Consider the following 21,395-nt stretch of genomic DNA (forward strand, 5'->3'; position numbering starts at 1 on the left):
ACAGCTCTGATGTATCTGGGAGAATTTCAATGTTTATCGTTGTGGTCTTCGCCCGCCGCCGTGACACATGCATTAATATCACACAGGCTCTCTGTTGTTGTTTCCCCCCCCCCCCCCCCCTCCCAAACACAGCGTGCAGAATGGATAAGCGTGGAAATCACTTGTCTGCCGCCGCCACTGTTTTCCGGGTCAACGGCAAAACAGCACAGGAATCGTGTGTGGGAGGGTTTTGTTGGTTGTTCTCCAATTTGTAATAAAAGAGGGGAAATGTGTGTTTTGTTTTTGGCTGAGACTTGAACCATCGTTGTGTGGCTGAGTGAGATCAGGATCACTCTCTCCTCCTGTGGTCACCGGGGTGTGATGGGGCCAATCACCGCAGCTTAAGGGGAATCAGGCTCTCCACGCATCATCCGGGCTCCATCGCTGACGAGAGGACGAGCTGACAGAATAAAAGAGTCGAGCCTCTCAGAGCATACTGAGCAGCGGCAGAACACAGAGCATTAGGGCTGATCCAGAGTCAGTGACTTATGTCTCTCTTAAATCCAATTAGAAACACATCTGCACCCCGGCTGTCAGACGCCGTGCACCTTCAGAACCAGGATCTGATCTGAGCTTCCTCACTGCATCCTGATCAGCAGTGGATTTGATGTGACCTCAATGTATTTAGCATCTTAAGTTATTTGGTTTCATGACAATTTGAGCTTCTCACAGCTCATCTCTTCTTCTCCTGTCAGTCTCACAGTCACTCTGGAGACTCACTTCTAGGTTTCACACTGAAGCTTCATCCACATTAATACATTTTAGTTTTAAAACACGTCATTGCTGCTGAGAACTCACCGTCAGTAACGGTTCCAGCTCGTCATTGGTCCGAGGAAATGTATTCCTGCTCGTGCTGTTCGTCATTGCTGGTTTAAATGTGCAAATCAACATATGTGACTAATCCACACAAGCTGCTGCAGAGAGTCAACAACAAAACAAACACACAACCGTCATGCTCTGTCTGTTAGTCCACAAAAAAGGGTTTTAAACATTTCAGTCATTTAAGCATTAATAAAGTTTTTTATTGGAAGAACATTGAAGATTTTCTGGAATGAGTCAAGAATGAATAAATCAACCTTTGCCTACAGTGCAACAACAGGTCATTTTAGAAAATCTATTAAATTGATTGAAATATTTCAGTTTTTATACAACTGCAGAAACCAGTGTTCATCCTCACATGACCTTCCTGTGCAGCTCTGTCTCCACTGATGATTTAGGTATTTACGTAACTCTCCTGCCTCCTGTCATTTCCTATAAGAAAAATGAATTCTGTATTAAAACACTACAAGAACCGAGTTTTAGAAATTTCTGTATATTTTCATGAATGACTCCAGCGAGTGGTGGCGAGCTTGAAGGCTTCGTATCCGAGGGAGTTCGGCAATCACTCTCCTATCAGGGGGCGATCTAACCACTGCCACCAGATTACATTGGGGGGAGGGGAGGGGGGGGGAACCCAAGAGGCTCCAATTATAATTACTTTGCTGATTGGAAAAATAAGAGCCTCCTAAAAAGCTCTGTCAATCAAGCGTGCTCTGTTTTTTTCCACATTGATTGTGTAGAGGGGGAAACGTTTGGCTGTTCCAGTGTTGTTACGCAGACGAACACATGAAGGTCGGCCAAGTTACCGATTCCACATCCCACAGTGGAAATACCTAAATCCTGCACATTCATAAACATGAGTTTCCGGTCCGGTGGGTTCATCAACCGACACACGTGTGGAGAATGTGCATGTGTGTCTACGTGTGTTTGCATAATGTGTGTGTGAGTGTAATCGTTCATGCCCGGGTTCAGCTCGTGCATGTGGTTTTTCTCTGTGATTCAGATTCGGTTTAAACCAAATCCAACAGAAAGTGTTTGTTGATTTGGGTCCCCCCCCCCCCTCTCCCTCTCACACTAATCCCCGTCTGAGGACTTATTCTGGTCTGTTGTTTCGGCTGAGACTCCGACTTGATGGCGGAGCTTGGCAGGAAGGAAGGAAGCCTCTCGCTCTCCTGCTGGAGTGACACTGATGCCTGCCATTAGGCGCCATGTGTCACAGTCTTCTGCAAAACACACGCGGCGTTTTAGAAGAGGCAGCAAAACAATGCAGGGCAGATAAGGGCCAACCTGCAGGATGGAGGGATAATGAGGACGCTCCACGTGAGACAGGCTGATCTGTGTTTTGCAGAGAGAACTTTAAAAGGTTGTATTCTGTAAAACCATAAATCCCCCGTCTGTGGCAAAGAGCTAATTTGTCAAGCAAGGAATTATACCCTGATAGCAAGGTGAAAGCTGGATGTGGTGTTAACAACAATCACTACAAACAGACTGTGCATGTGAATATGGAGGATTTCTAGACGAGGGACAATAACTCGGGGCTAAAAACCTTGAGTTGTAAACACACTGTGTTTGGAGAGCGAACGAGGAGGAACACATTGACCAAATCATCAGATATCGGCTTTTTAATTTATATTTAGTTGACGGGGGTGTAATAGGGATGAGCCACATTGTCGTCTGGACCTAAAACGCCTTCATCAGTGGTTGTGTTTTGTGCAGAGAAACATTCCATCAAGTGAAGATGGACGTCTTGGCCTGGATATCTACTGGAAACCCCCCAAATATTCATCCACTGGCCCCAAAGGCTAAGAGTTGATGGATGAAGTGTGGCGAATATAGAAAATCTTTTAATTAAAGGACACATCAGCACACACACACACACACACACGTAGACACACACACTTGCTTCTCCCTCTGGTGTGCAAACTTTGTCTATAAATAGCTGCAGGAGGATGCGATGCCCTTGAAGAGACAGAGAGGGGCTCCAGCATCACAAGTGACACAAAAAGAGAAAAGAGCTGCCGCCTTCAGATGCGTCGGAAGAAGCACTGGAAGCAACCTGGGACCCCCCCCCCCCCCCCCCCCCCCCCCTCGGCTGCCCAACCCCAGTGTAACACCCGAGCCAGTCAACAAACCAGCACAACACAAAACAAGTGGCTGTGATGAAACTGGGCTGCAATGACATGTAATTTAGCCCGAGTGGAGCGCCAGGAGACTGTGGAGGAGTTTCGCCCTCACGTTGTCTCTTCCCCTGAGATTGCAACTGATACGGCAGTGCTAACACTGGGCAGTGGGGGGGTAGATTTAAACAGAGGCAGCAGCTCAAGTGAAATAGAGACTTGTTCCTCTGTGTGATTCATAAACAGTCCACACATTCTTTATGAATGAGAAGCTGTTCAAAGTGTGAAGGAACCTGATTTACCTTTCTTAAGAAGGCGTCGTGATGAGGTGACACGTGTCCTCGAGGAGCCGCTCTCCGATTCAGAGATAATTTAGGGAAATGATTCATCGGGCTTTGAGTGCAGGCATCATAAAGAGATACTGGCACACTCTGACCGCTGCAGGCTTTCAACGTGTATCGCAGTATTGTACATTTTATGGAAATTCGATAGAGAAACTGTTTATAGGTGGAATTACCGGATGAGAAAGTTTTTGGCTTACGTAGTGGATTCAATGAATACGTGATAAATCAAGGTGCTTCATCACATCGGGGACAGAAACACAATAAATCCAATGATACAGCATTGCAATGGTGCTCACAATGGAGAAATGCAACCACATATATTAAAGCTATGACTGCTACCAGGCTGACACTTTGCAATATCAATATCACTCACAACAGAACTGTATGTTCACTGATAACAAGCACAACTGGAGAGGCACGAGGACACAAGCACGTAGCTCCACAAAGAACCAAGATGACCTGCTCCAAATTGTACACACAAATGTGAAATTGCAGAAATGAGTCTTCTAAATACGGCAGATTTTGTAAAAATTAAGATCTGTGAATTATTATGTGAGATATTGGCACATCTGCCTCTTCGTATACCCGCTGAAATGTTATCACTGCTTAGCCCATGTCGTGTCCTTTCACCAATTTCTGTTAACATCCACTCAGAGTTTTTTGTGAATCCCTGAATATCTGGAAAAATTGAGTTTGGACATTTTCTGGACTGTTTCACACATAAAGGATGCAGCAGGGAAATAGCCCAGAACATTGAGGGGTGGAGCCTGTGGAGAGCAGCAGGAGGACATGAGGTTTAAATTAACTTCATCTGTCTGTGTTGACAGCACATTAACACCGGTGTCTGCTCTTATGGTCGAAAGCTCTTGAATCTCATCATCTTTACAAGTTGACGCCCTCCACTGCGTCTTATCCTGAGAAGTTCTATATATTTTTAGTTGTTTTTTAAAGTTTATTCTGTTTGCATCCATCATGTCTAAGAAACTTTGGATGATTTCAGGAGAACGTGAAGAATTCAGAACATAGAAATAATGTGAAGTGAAGATTAAATTTCAAGTTTTACAACTAATTTTTTTCATAATTAATTAAAGTTAAGTTAAAGGGTAAGTTCTTTTCTGTCTTGTCACTGAGATAAAAGAGGGAAAACCTGCTTTTGTGAAGAGAACGAGCCGTAAAGTCTTTACCGTGCTCGGAGCAATTGAGAAATAATGAAAGATGGCAGAAACAATGGAAAAGCTGCAGAACTCAATGTGCAGACAGGAAGTGAGTTGATCTCAATCCCCACACAATATTATATATGTTAAATGATGACTTATGGGTGCACATGTAAAAACTATCATCATGTAACAGGCGGTAATGGACAGCCTGTGACATGACAGCCCCCCCGCTGTGTCAGGTTATTCTGTCCTGTGACGCTTCTTACAGTAAAAAAAACAGTGAAGGAAATAATGAGGACAGCCTGCGTATGTATTGTATCACAGACATTTAAAGTTCCATTCTAACTGGATGCAAATTGACCAGGCGGCAACGTAATGAGAAAACAAAACAAAAAAAACCAAAGCAACAAAACAATAGATTCCATTTATCGTACAGAAATGTCCTTGTTAATACAGACGGCTGCAAATTGAACTCTGCAAAACATTTCAGGATACGTGTCGGTGCATTTATCCACTTTTAATGAGCCCGACTGGAGTTTCAATCTCTGAACTCGCCATTCTTCTGCGTGACCTCCATTACGAGGCGCAGGACTTTACTGTATCCTAATGAACACAAATGGAAATTCTTCTTCTCTTTGTGTTAAAAAGCTTGTTTTGTCTTTTTGTCCTCCGTCGTCTGATGCGGGGCGACTGAAGAGACGGGAGTTCACTCGGGGAGACGGGGACTCAGAGCCGGTTCCAGCCGGTCCTGTTCGTTAACGAGCCGTCGGTGGAAACTCAACAGCTCCTCACACCTACTCAATTATTTTATTCGGGGGGGGGCGAGTGTTTGAACAGCGGCGTGAGAAACTCCCCGAGGCCGCACAAATAAATCAAGAGCAAAACTGGCATCAGAAAACAATGATGAATTCATCAATGCCCACAGGTTCTTCTCACAATAAGCCGGTGATAACAGTTCCTCTCGTTAATGGCTGTCTGGGTTTAAACACGGGATGGATTTCTCTAAATCCCGTTGAGGAGGGGGATTGGACGGGGAGTTGTTCTCTTCCTCAGGCGGGTTTAATTTTGATTTCTCCGTTATCGGGTTCCCGCACTCGAGCTGATTGGCCCCGCTCTCGACTCCATTATGATTTAAAGCAAGGGGTTGATGGAACGACACCTGAGTTCCTCGTGTATCCCCGGGAGGTTCACGCCACGCCATCAGAAAATAGAGCTTATGTGGCCAAATCTCCGTGCACAACAAACCAGTGGCGTAATGACTCATTCTGATTGCATCATTAAATAATTTAGGCCGCCGCAGGCCGAACAGCTTCGTCTAATTCCCCCCCAGTCGGACGTTTCCCATGCATGAGCATCAGGTTCGTCTGCAGCCGTCAGAATAATCGTCCCGTCTGCCTCTCTCTCCCCCGCGCTCGCTCGTCCCTCCACTAATTTTCTATTCAGACACGGGAGAAAAAGGCTTATCAGGGGGAAAGTTGTAGCATCACAGGGTGGTGCAAAAGTTTTAATGATGAAAGTGCCAGCAGCAAATTGCGACATAATTCACTGGAGGCTGCGAGAGGCTTTTTTTTTTTTTAAGAAAGAAGAAGAAGAAGAAGAAGAAGAAGAAGAAGAAGAAGAAGAAGAAGAAGACGACTAATTCAAGTCAAGCAACAGATTTTGGTCTCAGAGAGAAAGAGGAAATGAATGAAGTCGGCAAATTGGAAATCCCATCTGACGCATTTGAATTCAGGCCTCTGATGATTCCTGTGGGGTTTGTTTGGAGGTTTGAGATTCCGTTAGAATTCAAATCCTTCAAAGTCCAAAACCCCAACCATTATTTTTCTTCTATCTATTTACGCTGCTGTTTTATTCATATGGCTGCTAATGGAATTAATTCTCTTAATGCACAGTCACCTCCTTTTCTCTGAGACATCCATCAAACGCACGCACATGACCAGCAAGACAAATGGACGCTTGCATTTTGCTATACATATACACCTAGGACTAATATTTACGTGTGTGCCGTGAGATAAACAGTTTCCTAATTGCACCATTCCACAGCCTGTAACGACTCGCGGCTTCCATTAACGTGAGGTAATTAGTCCTAATTTGCATCATTAAAGGCAAAAACAAAGGCATAATCGTTTATGAATACTCAATCAGAGGATAATTGCCTAGTTTTGATCATCTGCATCTTCAGGCCTGAAGAGGAGAGTAAATAAAAATCAAAAAGACGGAGGGGAGTCTTTGTTGTTCGACTGAAGAGCGAGGGGCCGTGCCTCCTCTTCCTCCTCTTCCTCCTCTTCCTCCCCTGCTCCTCCTTGAACACACTCGCTCGACTACAACAAACCCAGAAATTTGACTGTTTGGCAATACAAATGTTGGCCCATTTGTATTGTCTTTGCCTTTTTGTTGCTGTGGGAAAATAAAGGCAACAACACAACAAACAGCTTTTTGTGTTGTGCTGCTGGTCTGTACGACTTTCTGCAGAATAGTGTACGTCTAAGTGCGGTTCAATAGCTGCTGAGAAGACAATGAGGGAGCACTGAGAGGGTACAGTGTGTGTGTGTGTCTGTGTGTGTGTGTGAGCAGTGAGTGAATATATCAATGCATGTGTACATGTTACGGTCTACATGTGTTTACGTCTTTGTGAATCGTCTTTTACTGTCGTCAATGCATCTCTTTATCCATCTCACTATTGAAGACAATCCTGAACAGCTTCTGTGTAAGTATTATGATTGTGTAGATTCAAAGTCTGCACATGTTTGTGTGTTGTTTTGCATGTAGTTATTTACATATGATGACCTATGTGTGATTAACAGTTGCGTGATGTCTTCTTTGATCCATTGTGTACACAGAACATTTCAATTTAAAGGCAACTAAACACCTGATTGTGAAATGTGATCACTTCTGATTTGTGTTCACTTCAAACCCAATAAATATACTGCATTAAAGTACTTTATTTGAAAACAGTTTTTTATGAAATTATTGTTTGAATTCCCACATTTGTAACCTCCTATTTCAAAAAGGCAATTTCAGAATTCAGTGCTAATCATTTATTGTTTGTTGTTTCAAAACTTCAGATTAAAAAAATTCAACTATAAACTTCTTGCCCTGATTAGGTTGAGAAGCTAATCTAAATTTGAATTCAGGCAAAGTGATAAATAAGTTATATAAAAGTGTCTCAACTTCGTGAATCTTGGATGTTACTCTATAATTATAAAAGATCTAAATGGATATGATGGATCAGGTCTGATTGGAAACCTCAGACATTTTAGTAGTTTGGCAACGTTTTGTCATTATCAAAGAAAATATTAGGTAAAATACCAAAAACAAAGAAAATCCAGTTCTGGTGAGTTACTGGATATTTAAAGAAATCACTTTCTCAAACTTTCAAAGATAGGAATTAAACAAAGTGGAGTTTTACAGACAAAGCTATTAACTTGGCAACAGAAGCTGATGCATGATGGTAAATGTAGTTTAGTGATTTGTCAGCAGATCAACAAAATCTCCTTTTCTTGTCTGTTAAATCCCACATCCTGGTGTTAAGGTTCTTTAATGACATGTATTCTTTGTTTCATTTCATTTCTGATGTATGCACTTTTGAAGATTTTCCATAAAACGAAGAAATAAACCCTGTATTAGTTTAACTTTGATGTATCTGCTGTTTTTACGACTGGACCTCGTTCGATGTTAAATCACGCGAAGCCACAAAAATGTCACAGATAAGAAAATTAAGTCCCAGGCTCATTTCCATTTTCCTGGAGAGAGGCGTGTCTGATAATTACAAACTATAATTGTTGGCCCAGTGATTGTGTTTGGTCGTTCGTCTTCGTAAACTAGACAAAAACACTCCTGGGCCATAAAAGCTGCGTGCCGTGCAGTTTCTAATTTGGAGTTACAGAACCATTTTCACCACAGAGAGGAGGATAATTGCATCTGCATAAAGAGCAACACACCGTCCACACCTGTACAGTAGAGGCTCGATATGTTTTCTCACCGCTCAGAATGGAAATCCAGCAGTAACACACATGCAGCACATGAACAGACGCACAAACACACACATGAACACATGCCTGCGTGCCACCTACACCACACAACCCCCCCCTGACACAGATGGTCGGTTCAAGCTCCGGAGCTGTGAAACACTGAAGGCCACGGAGCGTCGATCCAAGAGACTCCGACTTCCCAGCTGAGCTTTTAACATGAGCAACATGAGCGACCCACAGCCACTGCACATGAGGCCACGTGCCGGAGAGAGAGAAAGAGACAAGACGGAGAGAACGACAGGAGAAGAAGAAGAAGAGGAGGAGTAGGAGGAGGAGGCGGCGGAGAGAGAGAGGCAGAGCAGACACAGAGACACAGCTCCCCACAGTGGAGCCGCATTGAACAGACGACAAAGCACCGGTGGAAACAAAAACACATGGAAAAAGCTTATTTACGCCACCTTGAATTTACACCCTCACTCCTGCGACCCACAGCAGCTGCTCTAGTTCATTTTATAGAGCGACAGCGGCGTTACAACTCGCAAAGCCTCGAAAGATACGTGTGAGCTCCCGAGACACAACGTCAAAGCCTGCAGCCATGAGATCCCCCCCCCCCTCCCCCCCACATCCCTTCCTCTTCTTTTTTGTTACTACCCTGACTTTCTTTGTAGAATCAAAAGCTGCACGCACAGGGGGGGGGGGGGGGATGCAGGATTCAGCTGTGAATGGGAGACGCCCTGTGAGCTTTCTGCCAAACATAATGTAATTAGAGGATAGGGTCGACCCAGGCGAGTCGGGGGTGAGGGCGGCTAATCAAGTCCCAGAGTCGCTGCTCGTCTGTAATCAGGGGGGACAGCAAGAGAGGGAGAAACAGCCAAAGAGATTAAAGTGATTAGAAACTGAAATCCCAAACCAAACATGTGCCACGAGAAGTTAATTACAATTAGATAGATCATTTTATTTAATATTTAGCCTTAATTTCCCCAGTCTCTGCAAACGTTTTCATCCTGCTCCTTGACTTCAGAGAGAGAACTTCACCTAAAGGACGATAACAAGTACAAGATGCACGATGTTGACAAAAGTACGTGAGCAAACAACAACAACAACCAGTTTAGAATATTGAGGATGTGATTCAAGGTTTTCTGGGGAGACCACGCCAGCACCCGGAAACTTGTTACAGACCTTGAGGTTATAAAAAACATTCTACATTATGTTTTTCGATCATTTCTGGATTGTGGAACACGGTGGAGACGCTTCATCACCAGAGAACGATGACCTCGGTTCTGATTCTCCAACTCCAACACATTATTTTCTCTTACCAACTCCTACAAAACATTAAATTGTGTTTGTAAGCTCCCATGCACTTTATTAAACATTCATATTTGAGTGTTTTGAGTTGCGGTCGGTCGGCTATGTGTGAAGGTGTAAATTGAATCCCAGCGGATGGATGAGCAAACTCAGACCGATGTGTGGAGAGAAGTCAATCACCTGCTCCTGAGTTAGCATGAGCTACACTGGCTTTATTCAAATGAGCACCGCCTGTGGTGGAAACGTGACCCAACACTGGACGTCTTTGTTGTCATCTCTGTTCTAATCCAGATGTTTGAGTTGTTGAGATAACGTGAGGTCATTGCTGTTATTACCTGAAAGAGCAGTAACAGTTAAAAAAACCTGCACAGACATCATAAGAAAATAGATTTAAAGAAAGATAAGGTGACTTCAGGGAGCAGGTATCAATACAGAGCATGTGTTAGCTTGTAAATATCATTATATTACACTGAAGTATTAGAAACCACAGCTGCACTCACACCGACAACAACTCCTGAATGTGGAAAAACTTTCTCAGATAACTTTTTAATAGCTTCCAGTGAAGCTGTGGTTGTCATTATGCTGCGTACGACCCTCTGATGGCCTTCGCCTGTTCCTGGCTTATTACCTTAATGGTTTTTGTAAATGAACATTTGTATGAACACTTTCACTGTCAAGGTCTCACAAGCAAAGGTGGTGTTATTTAAGACAGATGCACAACTTTCTAAACAGATGTTTTCCCCCCCAATCCACATCTCATTCCCGGTGCACGGCGTGCACCTTGCAGGCAGGCAGAGCCGAAACAACCTTCAGCAGTGAAAGCTCTAATCTCAGTGCTGTGGGAATGGAAGGCATCCAAACAACTCGACAAAACCCAAACAACAAAAAAAAAGACCCATTTGAAGTCCTTGGCTGCACCTGAAATGTGAAATGTACCAATAGCTTGTTCTGCATTTGAATGTTGCCGTAATGGTTATGAATGCATTTGTCACGGCGGCCCCCGGTGCCTTCACTTAACCCGAGGTCGAACACTCTGCCTCGATGATTTATCTTGAATTAGGGTGAGACTGTGTTTTAGTTTCTATTTGCATTAATGCCAGAACTTTAAACTGCACAGATTTAAAGAGCTCAGTCACTTGGGGGCAGCAGAGAAACCAGCTGTAAATATGAGGATTTATGAATTATTATCATCTTCAAACAATGAGCATGTTTGCAAATACTTGTTTATTTAAACATTGATAATTGCAAATTTTTCCAAAACCCTGATGAACATATTCTCAATGTTCAGTCTCCATTGAACTCTGGCTGCTGCAAAAGAGCAAACAAATTAAAACCATATGTAGAATAAACCGGCTTCTTATGGTGAAACAATAGTGAACTTTCATAGAACTCATCCAGTCTCATATTTTGATATATTTGTACAACTTGCAGTGGATTATTGGACACAGGTTTTTAGTAGTTGGTTTAACCCTTGATTAGGTGGGCTGCACCAGAGTAAGGATAATAGAGCAGAAGCACTGACCTGTACCGCCCCCTGCTGTCCGACACCTATAATCCATCCATCCTCGAACTAAACTGCTTATCCTGTGAGGGCCACCAGGGGGCAGGAGCCAATCCCAGCTGACACAGGGCACAACCCGAGGTTCACCGTGGACAGGTCGTCAATCCATCACAAGGTCGACATGCAGAGACAACAGGGTCTGGTAAAGGAAGCCAAGTAGACGAAGGAAGAACATGCAACACTACACACAGACCAGGTCCATGCTGCAAAAAGAAACATTGCACCAACTATCCATTATCTATATTATTTATCCTTTAATAACAGCATATGACAGGGCCAATAACCTGACCCCAATCTGCACTGGGAGGAAGCAAGAGGACCTGGAGGAAACCCACACAGACAAGAGGAGAACACTTGAACCATATACCAGTAAAACTGCAGAAGTATTGAGATCAAACAGAGGGCATTTCCCTTGTAGCCTCACCTCAGTGGAGCTTGCCATCAGCGGACTAGTTTAAGTGCCTGGTCAGAAGCAGTAAACCAGTTCGATGGCACATGAGTCGATCAGTCTGGGATTCAGTGACTCTGTAAGCCCCTCACACTCGTGAAGTCTCTCCTTACTCCTAGCTGTCCCATGGATTAACAAGGTGCGGCTCACAAACTGTGTCTCCAACTCATTAAGCATGTGCAGGTGATCCTGAAACTCCCTGATAAACAGAACGTTATTGATTCACTACGACCAGAAAAAAAAGAGGCAGTTTTCCATCATTGTTCAGTGAGAGGACGGCAGACATGTTGTGATGAATTCCTCTCCGAGCGCGTATCTGACAGGTTTTTGTTGTGAATGTCAAACTCCCAACATCTCCACTGGGGTCGTCATTACAGATGCAAATCCCAGTCGCAGACGTGTTTTATGACACCTGCTCTTGTTTTCCAGGCTGGCTGCCCCCCCCCCGACAAGTGTCCCCCCCGTCGAGGACTGTCTTGCAAATCAAAACAGGGGGAGACGAGAGATGGGCGGACAGGTAGCCCCGCTTAGCTGTCAGCATTGTCCCTCGTCTCCATTAACTCCCCCCCCCCCCCCTTCCTCCTCTCTCCTCCCGATTACAGCTCTGCCATTTGTGCTCCCATCATTCATTTTCATAGCCCCATCCTTCTCCCTGTCTCTCTCTCCCCCCCAATGTTAGATGAGGACATTGCACCCCACCTCTGCCTGATACTTGAGCATCTGCTTCCCGCCGCCACCGGTTGTCTCCAGAAAGCTCAATCTATACGAGGCTTCTGTGTGAACTGGGTCAAACTGCTTCCTGTGCAGATGACTGGTTCATGCAAACGAAAGATATAAGTTCCAACAACATGCAGAGGAAATACTGCGGCGTAGGTTAAGGTGAATGCTGCTGAATAATCCTGGCCAGCACTGCATGTGTCCCTGAATCACACACTGAGGTTGCAGCAGTAAAGAACGTCCACCATTGTACAATTGAGCCATGTTTTACCAGTAATGTCTCTGACACCAAAGCCCTGCTGAGGTTAAACAGCCGGGTCGAAGCGCCAGCCAGTCGAAATTGAAGACGCCTCCCGGGTGAGAGGTGAAACATTTTTCGAGTATCTACAACCAAATTCCAGTCGCCCTCAATTCAACCCAACGCTCGATAAGGGATTGTATTAACTTTTCTACTTAAATATCCCGTTAATGCTTAATTGATCTTCTTGGAACCGCAGCTTTTAGACTTTGACCTCATGCTGTACTCACACGTATAATTATATCCAACCAGGGAGGTGGCAGTGAACCCGTGAATCATCTTTCTGTTGTCAAACTTAAACTTGTTTCCTCTATCTTAGTTATAAGCCCCTTTGTTTAACACTTGAGATTGATCCAGAATTGAAAATTACAATAATAAATGATAATTATGGTTCAGCAAGAGGAATAACAGTTCAAAATTATACCAAAAGCAATATCATGCTTCATATTATGTCACAATGGGAGGAGAGGGGTTTTCCTTTTCACGTTTCCAAAGCAGAGTCCCTTGAATTTACTGTTTTTCTTCTCTACTGTTATTTATTAGTATGCAATATATGCACTTTGTTTAAAATTGAATGAAGAGGTCCTTTCTGCTGTAGTCCTGTGCAATGCTCCTGTGAAAAAAGGTAATATATAAAAAGTCATCTTTTAGCCACAATCCAAAATCCCAGATGTATTAAACATCAGAGACCTGGTGCCTTGCCCAAGGGTTTTCAAGACGGCGTCAAATTGTTTCATCTACTTCCCATATTCCTGTTTCCTTTAAGGCAGCGTCGCTTGTGGAGAGCAAGTTAATTTAAAGTGATAAAAATACAAGGACAAGGCACAGCTGAGAAAAACAAGAAGACGCAGAGACTCTATGAAATCTCTGATTAATCAGAAATAACACAATGAAAATAAATAACAAAACAACAGAAGATGTAAAAACGTTCCCACCTCACTGAACTGAGCATTTCACTTCTCTCCAGAGATGCGTGATCATCTTCAAGAGCCGGCATCCGATCCAAAGCCGAGGCCTCCAGCAGGTTATCAGGGCCGGTTCAGTCACAGCTGTGTTTCCATCTCCATCTGCTTCACATTGTAAACCGATGATTTGCTCGAAGCACCAGAGGTTTAAACCCTCGTGACGTTTCGTGTGGTCTCTAAGAAAAACTGAAAAACAGCAAATTAGGAGGGTTTAATCTTTACAGCCCAAAAAGCTGCAGTAAAATGTTTTTGTGTTTGTGGAAGTTTAAGGTTTTAAAAAGTAGAAGAGCGAGAGCTGACACTGGAGCTAACCCCGGGGCCGGCCCTGCGCTGCAGCTCGACATGCTCGGGCTTGTACCTGCAGGGTTAGTCAAGGAGAGGGAAGCTCGAGAAAATAAAGGGTCGGCTGCGTGTTGTCGAGCAGAGATTCCCACAACAACTCTGGAGTTTCGAAACCTCCTCCAGTCTTTTTTGGCAGCGGGACACACATGTTGTAAGTATGAGCTCTTGAGAACATGTTGGATGGACTGGTGGCACTGAGCGTTTTGAATGTTTAACCCTCTGCTCTGCCTTGTTCCTCGGTAATGACTCTCTCTCTCTCTCTCTCTCTCTCTCTCTCCCTCTCTCTCTCTCTCTGATCTCGCCCACGCCACAAGGCATGTTGCTAGAATAAAGCTGGCGTATGTTCTGCGGCCGGTTTCCCTCTCATCTGCCGAGTTTGTGTGCAAGTGTTTCTGATGGGACTCCTGTGATCCGTGCACTTTGTGTTGAAAGTTTCTCCCCTACGTGTGTTTGTGTGTCGCTCTGTGAGCCGGCAGCTCGCTCTCTCTCTCTCTTCCATCCCTGAGAAAACATGAAAAAGGTCCAAAGAGGAGCGAGCATTATTTTCGGCTATGAATTATTTTTCTTCTTCTTCTCTGTGCTTCTATATGATGCAATCATAAAAGGACAAGCAAAGAGACAGCGGCTGCATTAGGTCTTTCTTCTGATGCCTTGTCCCGCACTTTTGAGGGACTCTGTGATAACACAAGGCTTAAAAGTAGAGTTGAAGGCTGCGCTGCCGAAGCCATCAGAAGTTTCTGTGGAAGAGGTTTCATCCAGCTTTGTTCAACTTTGGAACAATTGGATTCTGGTTTATGTTTTTTAAAGCAGATAATAAACTCTTTTGAGGAATCCTCATGGTTGGTTTTAATTCATCGAGGACAGTTGGCTCAGTCCTTGTTCAAAGGACTTCTACAAAATGAATGTCCTTAAACTCAAGTATCTAAAAACACACTTTCGGAATAGACTTCTCAAAATAGTATTGCTAGCAGCGTAGCGGTTGTTAGCATTAACGTTAAAAGCCACACCGACCATGTCACTACACTACATATAGCTTTTAGCAAGAGAACAAGACAAACATGAACACCAATCTATGACACTCAGTTCTCAAGAATTTGATAAGACACAGTTTCTCGCAGTTTGTGTTTGCCCTGAACTCACGTGTGTGTGTGTAAGCTCTGCTCAGATGTGTTCTATCCCTGAGACGTGTGTGTGTGTGTGTGTCCTCACACCCTCAGACCCTGCTGCTCTCAGTCAGGGCTGTCACACTCGCCTCTCACAGCTGATCTTGATGGACGGTTCTGCCCGGAGCCGTCTGTCGTTCTGATGACGGGTCGGGGGGGCGGGGGGGGTCAGTCCAGATCTGGCTCCGTGACAAGCCTTTAAAAAACGAGCCTGTTGAAACCTGGTTGAGCTAATGGAAGCACAAAGTACATTATGTGGCTTTATACCACCAACAACTTATAAATGTGTGTAATTGTCTGATTGTGGTGAAGAAATAAACAAGGAGACACAACGGTAGTGTTACTTCCTTACAGGTAAGTGGTGCTCGGCTGCACCCACATCGCTCCTCACTGCTGAGTTGGGACAAGCAGCGGGAAGAGCAGCTGTGGTTTTGTGATATTTCTTGTGACAACACCTCCACACAACCAGCGGTGCTCGGTGCTGGTTTACTGAACGTTCCAAAAATCAAACCTGAAGAAGATGAGGAGGCAGCTTTTCTATAGTTTAGCACCAAAGATTCAGAACAAGCTTCCACGAAGTGTTAGAAATAACTTTTTAACTTTTTAAAGATTCCAGCACTTCAAACCCAGAGAAATCCCCAGTTTAATTAGTTCAATTTCATTTAATCGCCCTTTTTTATTGAGACACATCCGCTTCACCCGTGGATTTCCACTTCTCTGCTGTGACTTCTGGGGCAAAACGACGTATTACGAAAGTGAAAAACACGCTGGTAACCAGTGGGCTGTTTCCTCCCTGCTCTGTTTGTACTGGTCTCTCATTCCGGAACCTGATTATTCATTGCGTAACATGAATAATGATTGTGTCTCATCATGTCGATTTTTATCAGCACTGCTTGCAAATCCCATGATTGCTTTCTCTCTCTCCTGCTCTCTATCTATAGATCTCTATCTTACTGAAGTCTAAGATAGACTTCAGTAAAGTCCATCCATCCACCCCATGCTGCTTCACATCATGAAAATACTTGCTCTGTTAATGTTTTTCAATTGTAAAGCAGCATCAGCAGCTGTTTATGCTCTAAAAGTGCATTATAACAATGTAATTAATATTTTTTGTGTTCGTTAGATGATTGCTGCCAAACACAATGCTGTAAAAAGTTAATTCCTTAAACTTTCCTTCTTATGAAATCCATCTATATGCAGCCGACTCAAAACTATAAAGAATGTGCATTCAACAGATTTCTTGGGATGAGTCACAACTTTAGAGATGACAACAACAAACGTCTCTATCTACACAGAAGCTGCAGCACCTGCATGTTTACAATGCATGTTGATATAAATGCCGTAGACATAACCTGCTCAGTATCTCTCATCCATTGCTCACATCTCTCCATCCTGAGAGCCTGTCGCTGCAGATGCCGGTTCCCTATTTATTATTTGCGTCCACGTTTAATCTCGTTCACCTGTAATTCCTCGTTTTACATTCACGTCTCAGACTTATTCTTATCTTGGTTTTTTATCTCTGCTGCTGCTACAACGACCCACTTTTACCCACTGGGACCATTAAAGTTCCATCTACTTAAGGATTCTCCAACGAGTGAAGTAATGGGAGGACGAGGCAGCCAGTTCGCTGCCATGTTGACATAAATCTAACTCGTCGGTACAATTAGATTTACAGAAATAGGACTTTCAGCTTAGTTTAGTGAAGCCAATCCCCACAGCGGCTTCAGTGAGTCCCACAGAATATGAATCGTCTCAGAGAGAAGAACAGGCGAACGTTTAAGTACATGTGACTTTGAGAAGTAACCAAAGACCTTGATAAAAAGTGATTTATTTGTCTTTAACTTTATACTTTTAACGCTAAAAGGACAAGATTTCACTATATTTTTAACTTTCCACCAACTTTTCACTTCAAATGAATAAAAATGCTAAAATGCTTTGTGGAGAAAAGAGGAGCAGGAGCATTGTGATGATCTGTTAAATGCAGACATTTTTATTTGGGAAAATAAAAGATATTGATTTGATTTACTTTACAAACAATATCTTGAAACTTAAAAAATTGAATACAATAACCAAGGAATACAAAAACAAAAATAAAGAAGTTAAATACAAATGTGCAGGTGAGCTCTCAGCTCAGTAAGCACCACACACAAATACAGAAATCATGCAGTAGAAGTATTTGTCTGTGATTGTGTGTGTGTTGTGACTGAGTGTGTATGCACGTGTCTGTACGTGTGTGCACGTGTATGTGCACGTGTACAGAAGAACCCGTCTGAAAAAAATTTGTTTTGTTGTAGGTGTCGTCGGGGGGGGAACTCACTGACGGCTGATACCTTGTGTTCCAGTTCGAGCCGATATGTGAGTTTTCATTAATTCCAATCCTCTAGATGTCACTTGTAGAAGCTGTCATGTCGTCCATCTTTATTTACAAGCGATGGATCTGATGTGATTTACAGATTAACATTTAAAAATAAGCAACAATATACTTTTTTATAATATTACACTTTTCTGACACTTGCAGGGCTCCAGTCAATGATGTCACGGTGTGGGCGGAGTCGCTGGACCAGCTTCTGGAGTGTAAAAGTAAGACTCTCTCTCTCTCTCTCTCTCTCTCTCTCTCTCTCTCTCTCTCTCTCTCTCTCTCTCTCTCTTTCTCTCTCTCTCACCCCCCCCCTCTCTCTCTATCTTGAATCACCCTCAGGATTCTTTAGGAGGACAGAGTTTAATTCTTCCTTCAGCTTCATCCAATCCGTTCTGAGATATATTTAAAGGAGAGTTGACTCTGCTCCTTTTCATTTATATCTCCAGCATCCACCTGACCACGTCCCCTGCCTCTATTTGAAAAAGACTAACGGGACAGATGGGTCCTCTTCCTCTCCTCCCGCCGCCTCTCTTCTCTCATTACTTTGCTCAAACGAATTCAGCTGATCTGTAATATTTCAGTCCCGCTGTCTCCAGCATCAAGATTAACTGTCCTCCGCGGAAGATAAATTCTCCCCTGCTCCCCCACTCGCTCCATTTCCCCCTTTGTTAGAAATGCGCCGTCACAAATGACAAATTGGTAAACAGTTGATGTGTGTGTGTGTGTGTGTGTGTGTGTGTGTGGGGGATAAATAGTCGTGCATGTGGCAGATGCAATCTGACGGCATTTAGCTTTACATCTTGTGTGATTTTTAAAGAGTCTGTGATGATTGAGGGCTCAGGTGCGCAGCCGGAGTGATTCGCCGCGCTCTCTGGACATATTTTGTTTCCTGTCAATTACTGTCAGAGCGCCGGCTGTGATTTATGTAAAACACTTTGTGTGAATAACACAGTTAGCTGTTTGGATTGTGCTCCCAGAAGACGTGCTAAGTATTTTACACCTGCCGCTGCAATCACAGCGCCGTGAACAGGCCTGTGACAAAGGTGAGGGGTGCGAGGAGGAGATAAGGAGGTGCGTGAGGAGGCGGTGCACGTCGGGACAGCCGGGGGGGGGCGGCGTGGAGGGTGGTGAAGTTAACAGGCCTCCAGACACGCGTCACAACAACCTGGTGGTTTGCTGCGTGGTCGCTTTGTTCGAGGACTTCTTTGAGCTAACGAGGGCGAGGAGGAGAGAGAATGTGAGCGGGAGAGATAACTGAATCCCATTTAACTCAGGCTCGTGGCTCTGGCGATTTAAAATACCCAGAGTAAGTATTAAGAAAAAAATAAGTCTGCAAAAGAGGTTCTGGGTTCAGCTTCTCCAGAAATAGATCTGATGGAAACTCTTAATTGCTTGACCCCGCCTCCTATCGCCACAGGTCAACTGACACTGCCAGCACATGCGCCCTGTACTTATTGGGCACAACCAGCTGTCAATCACAGGAGAGTGCACACCCAAATGGACCCGGTGCTTTATGGTCCATTCGACTCTAGATGGGACCATAATTTACAAAATAAGAATTATGCCGTGTCTAGGAAGTAAAAAGGTTTACTGACGTTATAAATCAAGTGAGAAATAGAGTGTCTGTATTTATATACACTCTTTGGATTTGCTCCAGCCCCCCCACCCCCCCCCCCCCCCCCCCCCCTCAACAGCCCCTAGAAATTAAGAGGTGAAGATGAATGGTTGATGTTTACAGTGAAGTATATATATTTTTTTATTCTCCAACCTCTTGTCTCTCTTTTTTTCTATTGTCTCATTTTGCTTTCACAGTTTGTCACGATGACTTTGACACTTTATGTGAAGCCCTTTGAATTTCCTGTGAAATGTGCATACATACAAATAAACAAATGTACTTAGAGTGGTTGGGATGACACTAAGAGTTGTTTGTAGTGTCATTACAAATCTGTCTTCTTCCCTTTCTGTCCTCGTTGTTTGTTTTGTTGCTTGCTAGACAAAAAGCGAGGATTATGTGAAAGGAACCAGGTCAATTAATCCAGAATAATTTAACCTCTGCTGAATGTTTGAAATGAAACTGCCCCGGTTTCAAGGTGTGTGTGTGTGTGTGTGTGTGTGTGTGTGTGTGTGTGTGTGTGTGTCTGTGCAGCGGGCCAGCTTGTATTTGAAGACTTCCTGCGGACAGAGTACAGCGAGGAGAACCTTTTATTTTGGCGGGCCTGTGAGCGCTACAAGAAAATAACCAGCGAGGCCGAAACGACAGAAGCTGCCAAGAGGATCTACACCGAGTTCGTGCAGGTGGACGCTCTGAGACAGGTGAGGCTCTGGAACACCCAGGGATATGAAAGAAGTCAGACCTGTGTCATTTTAAATCAACTCTCTCCCTCTATGAGCTACATCCGTGTTTACGAGCCACCTTTTGCTTTCTCTGCTCAGGCGTACACAGGTTTTCACTTTCCCTTGTTTCCGCATGCAGCACTTTCTCATATTGTTAGAAAACACATCTCCAGACAGAAACAACTCATGGGTGAAATAAAAAGTTGCTGTTTTCTGAACACAGATAAACATTGACTGTGCCACGCGAGAGGAAATCAGCGAGAACCTCTCCCTGCCGGGGCCGGCTTGCTTCGACAGGGCGCAGAGGATGATATACAGGCTGATGGAAAACGACTGTTATCCACGGTTTCTCAAATCAGACATCTACCAAGCTCTCCTGGAGCAGCAGTGAAAGCAGCTGGAGGGAATGAAGCGCTCGGATGATTGACTCTGCACTGCGCTCCTTAGAATTCAGGTTTAAACAAAGAGGCTCGTCTGTGACGGGAGGAAGAAGAGAACACAGAGACGCGGCAGCCGGCACGAGGGCCGACGGCATCTTGCAGCCAAACGTTATCGAAATGATGTATTAAGCAGCTTCTTCAAGTTCTGGCTCTGGCTCTGACTGCTTTGTGTAGCATAAGGAAAGTTCTGTAATTCAGCCAAAAGACGACATGAAGTTCTGAAAAGATGTGTTTGTTTGGAAAGACGAGTATCGGGGGTGAAAAGTGTGTAATTGATACCGTTGAATTAGTCAGACTGTGGAGTGTGGAATTTCTGAGGAGCCTGTTTTCAAAATATCGTGTCCTGGTTTTCAAGCACAAAAACGAATGAATATGAAATATTGTCGTTTGCCTAATATAAAGTATTCCTAAAAGATATGGTATTAATTTTTTTTGTAATTCACTATCATTTAACCTTTTAAATAAGATGTTCTGTTTTGATAAAGACCAAAAACTGTTATTATCTGTTACCAGCAGTGTATTAAGTCTAATTTTGTTGGATTCATATTACACAACAGAACGATAACGGCAACTGTACAGAATTTCTCGCTGCCTGCTGTTTAGCTTTTTTGTTCCAGTTTAATACTTCAATTAAAACTGTGGTGTTTTGTGGTTGTTGGACCGGAACTACAGCGGCTGTGGTTGGTTATTATGATCATTTTATGAGTATGTGTGTGTGTGTGTGTCAGTGTTGTGTCTCAATTTATGAGCAACTGATAGAAACCTCAGGAAAAATCCCACCGAAATTTCTCAACGATCAGGAATTAGATCTTCGTCTGTATTTACTAATGATCCTAATAATCACAATCCTTAATCACACATTAAAAGTAGTTCTGATGTTTTGAGTAATGATTTGTAATATTTTGAATGTTTTAGGTTCACAGCCAGGAGGGTTCGGGTTAGGATAAAGCATAGGGTAAGTTAGGGTGGGATATAATAGGTTATGACATTCGGTAGGAGGGTATGACATAGGATAG

The 21,395-nt window shown here is 43.7% G+C and overlaps 1 protein-coding gene across 1 annotated transcript; it reads left to right on the forward strand.

Moving 5' to 3' along the window:
* Nucleotides 1-14,135: 14,135 nt before the first annotated feature.
* LOC133960972 (regulator of G-protein signaling 1-like) lies at nt 14,136-21,050 on the forward strand. Its single transcript, XM_062395867.1, has 5 exons — nt 14,136-14,234; nt 17,541-17,601; nt 17,765-17,826; nt 19,752-19,918; nt 20,163-21,050. Coding segments are annotated over exons 2-5 (399 nt in total). The 5' UTR covers nt 14,136-14,234; nt 17,541-17,599; the 3' UTR covers nt 20,331-21,050.
* The last annotated feature ends 345 nt before the right edge of the window (nt 21,051-21,395 follow it).

Source organism: Platichthys flesus, chromosome 9, assembly GCF_949316205.1.
Source record: "Platichthys flesus chromosome 9, fPlaFle2.1, whole genome shotgun sequence".
Classification (NCBI taxonomy): Eukaryota; Metazoa; Chordata; class Actinopteri; order Pleuronectiformes; family Pleuronectidae; genus Platichthys; species Platichthys flesus.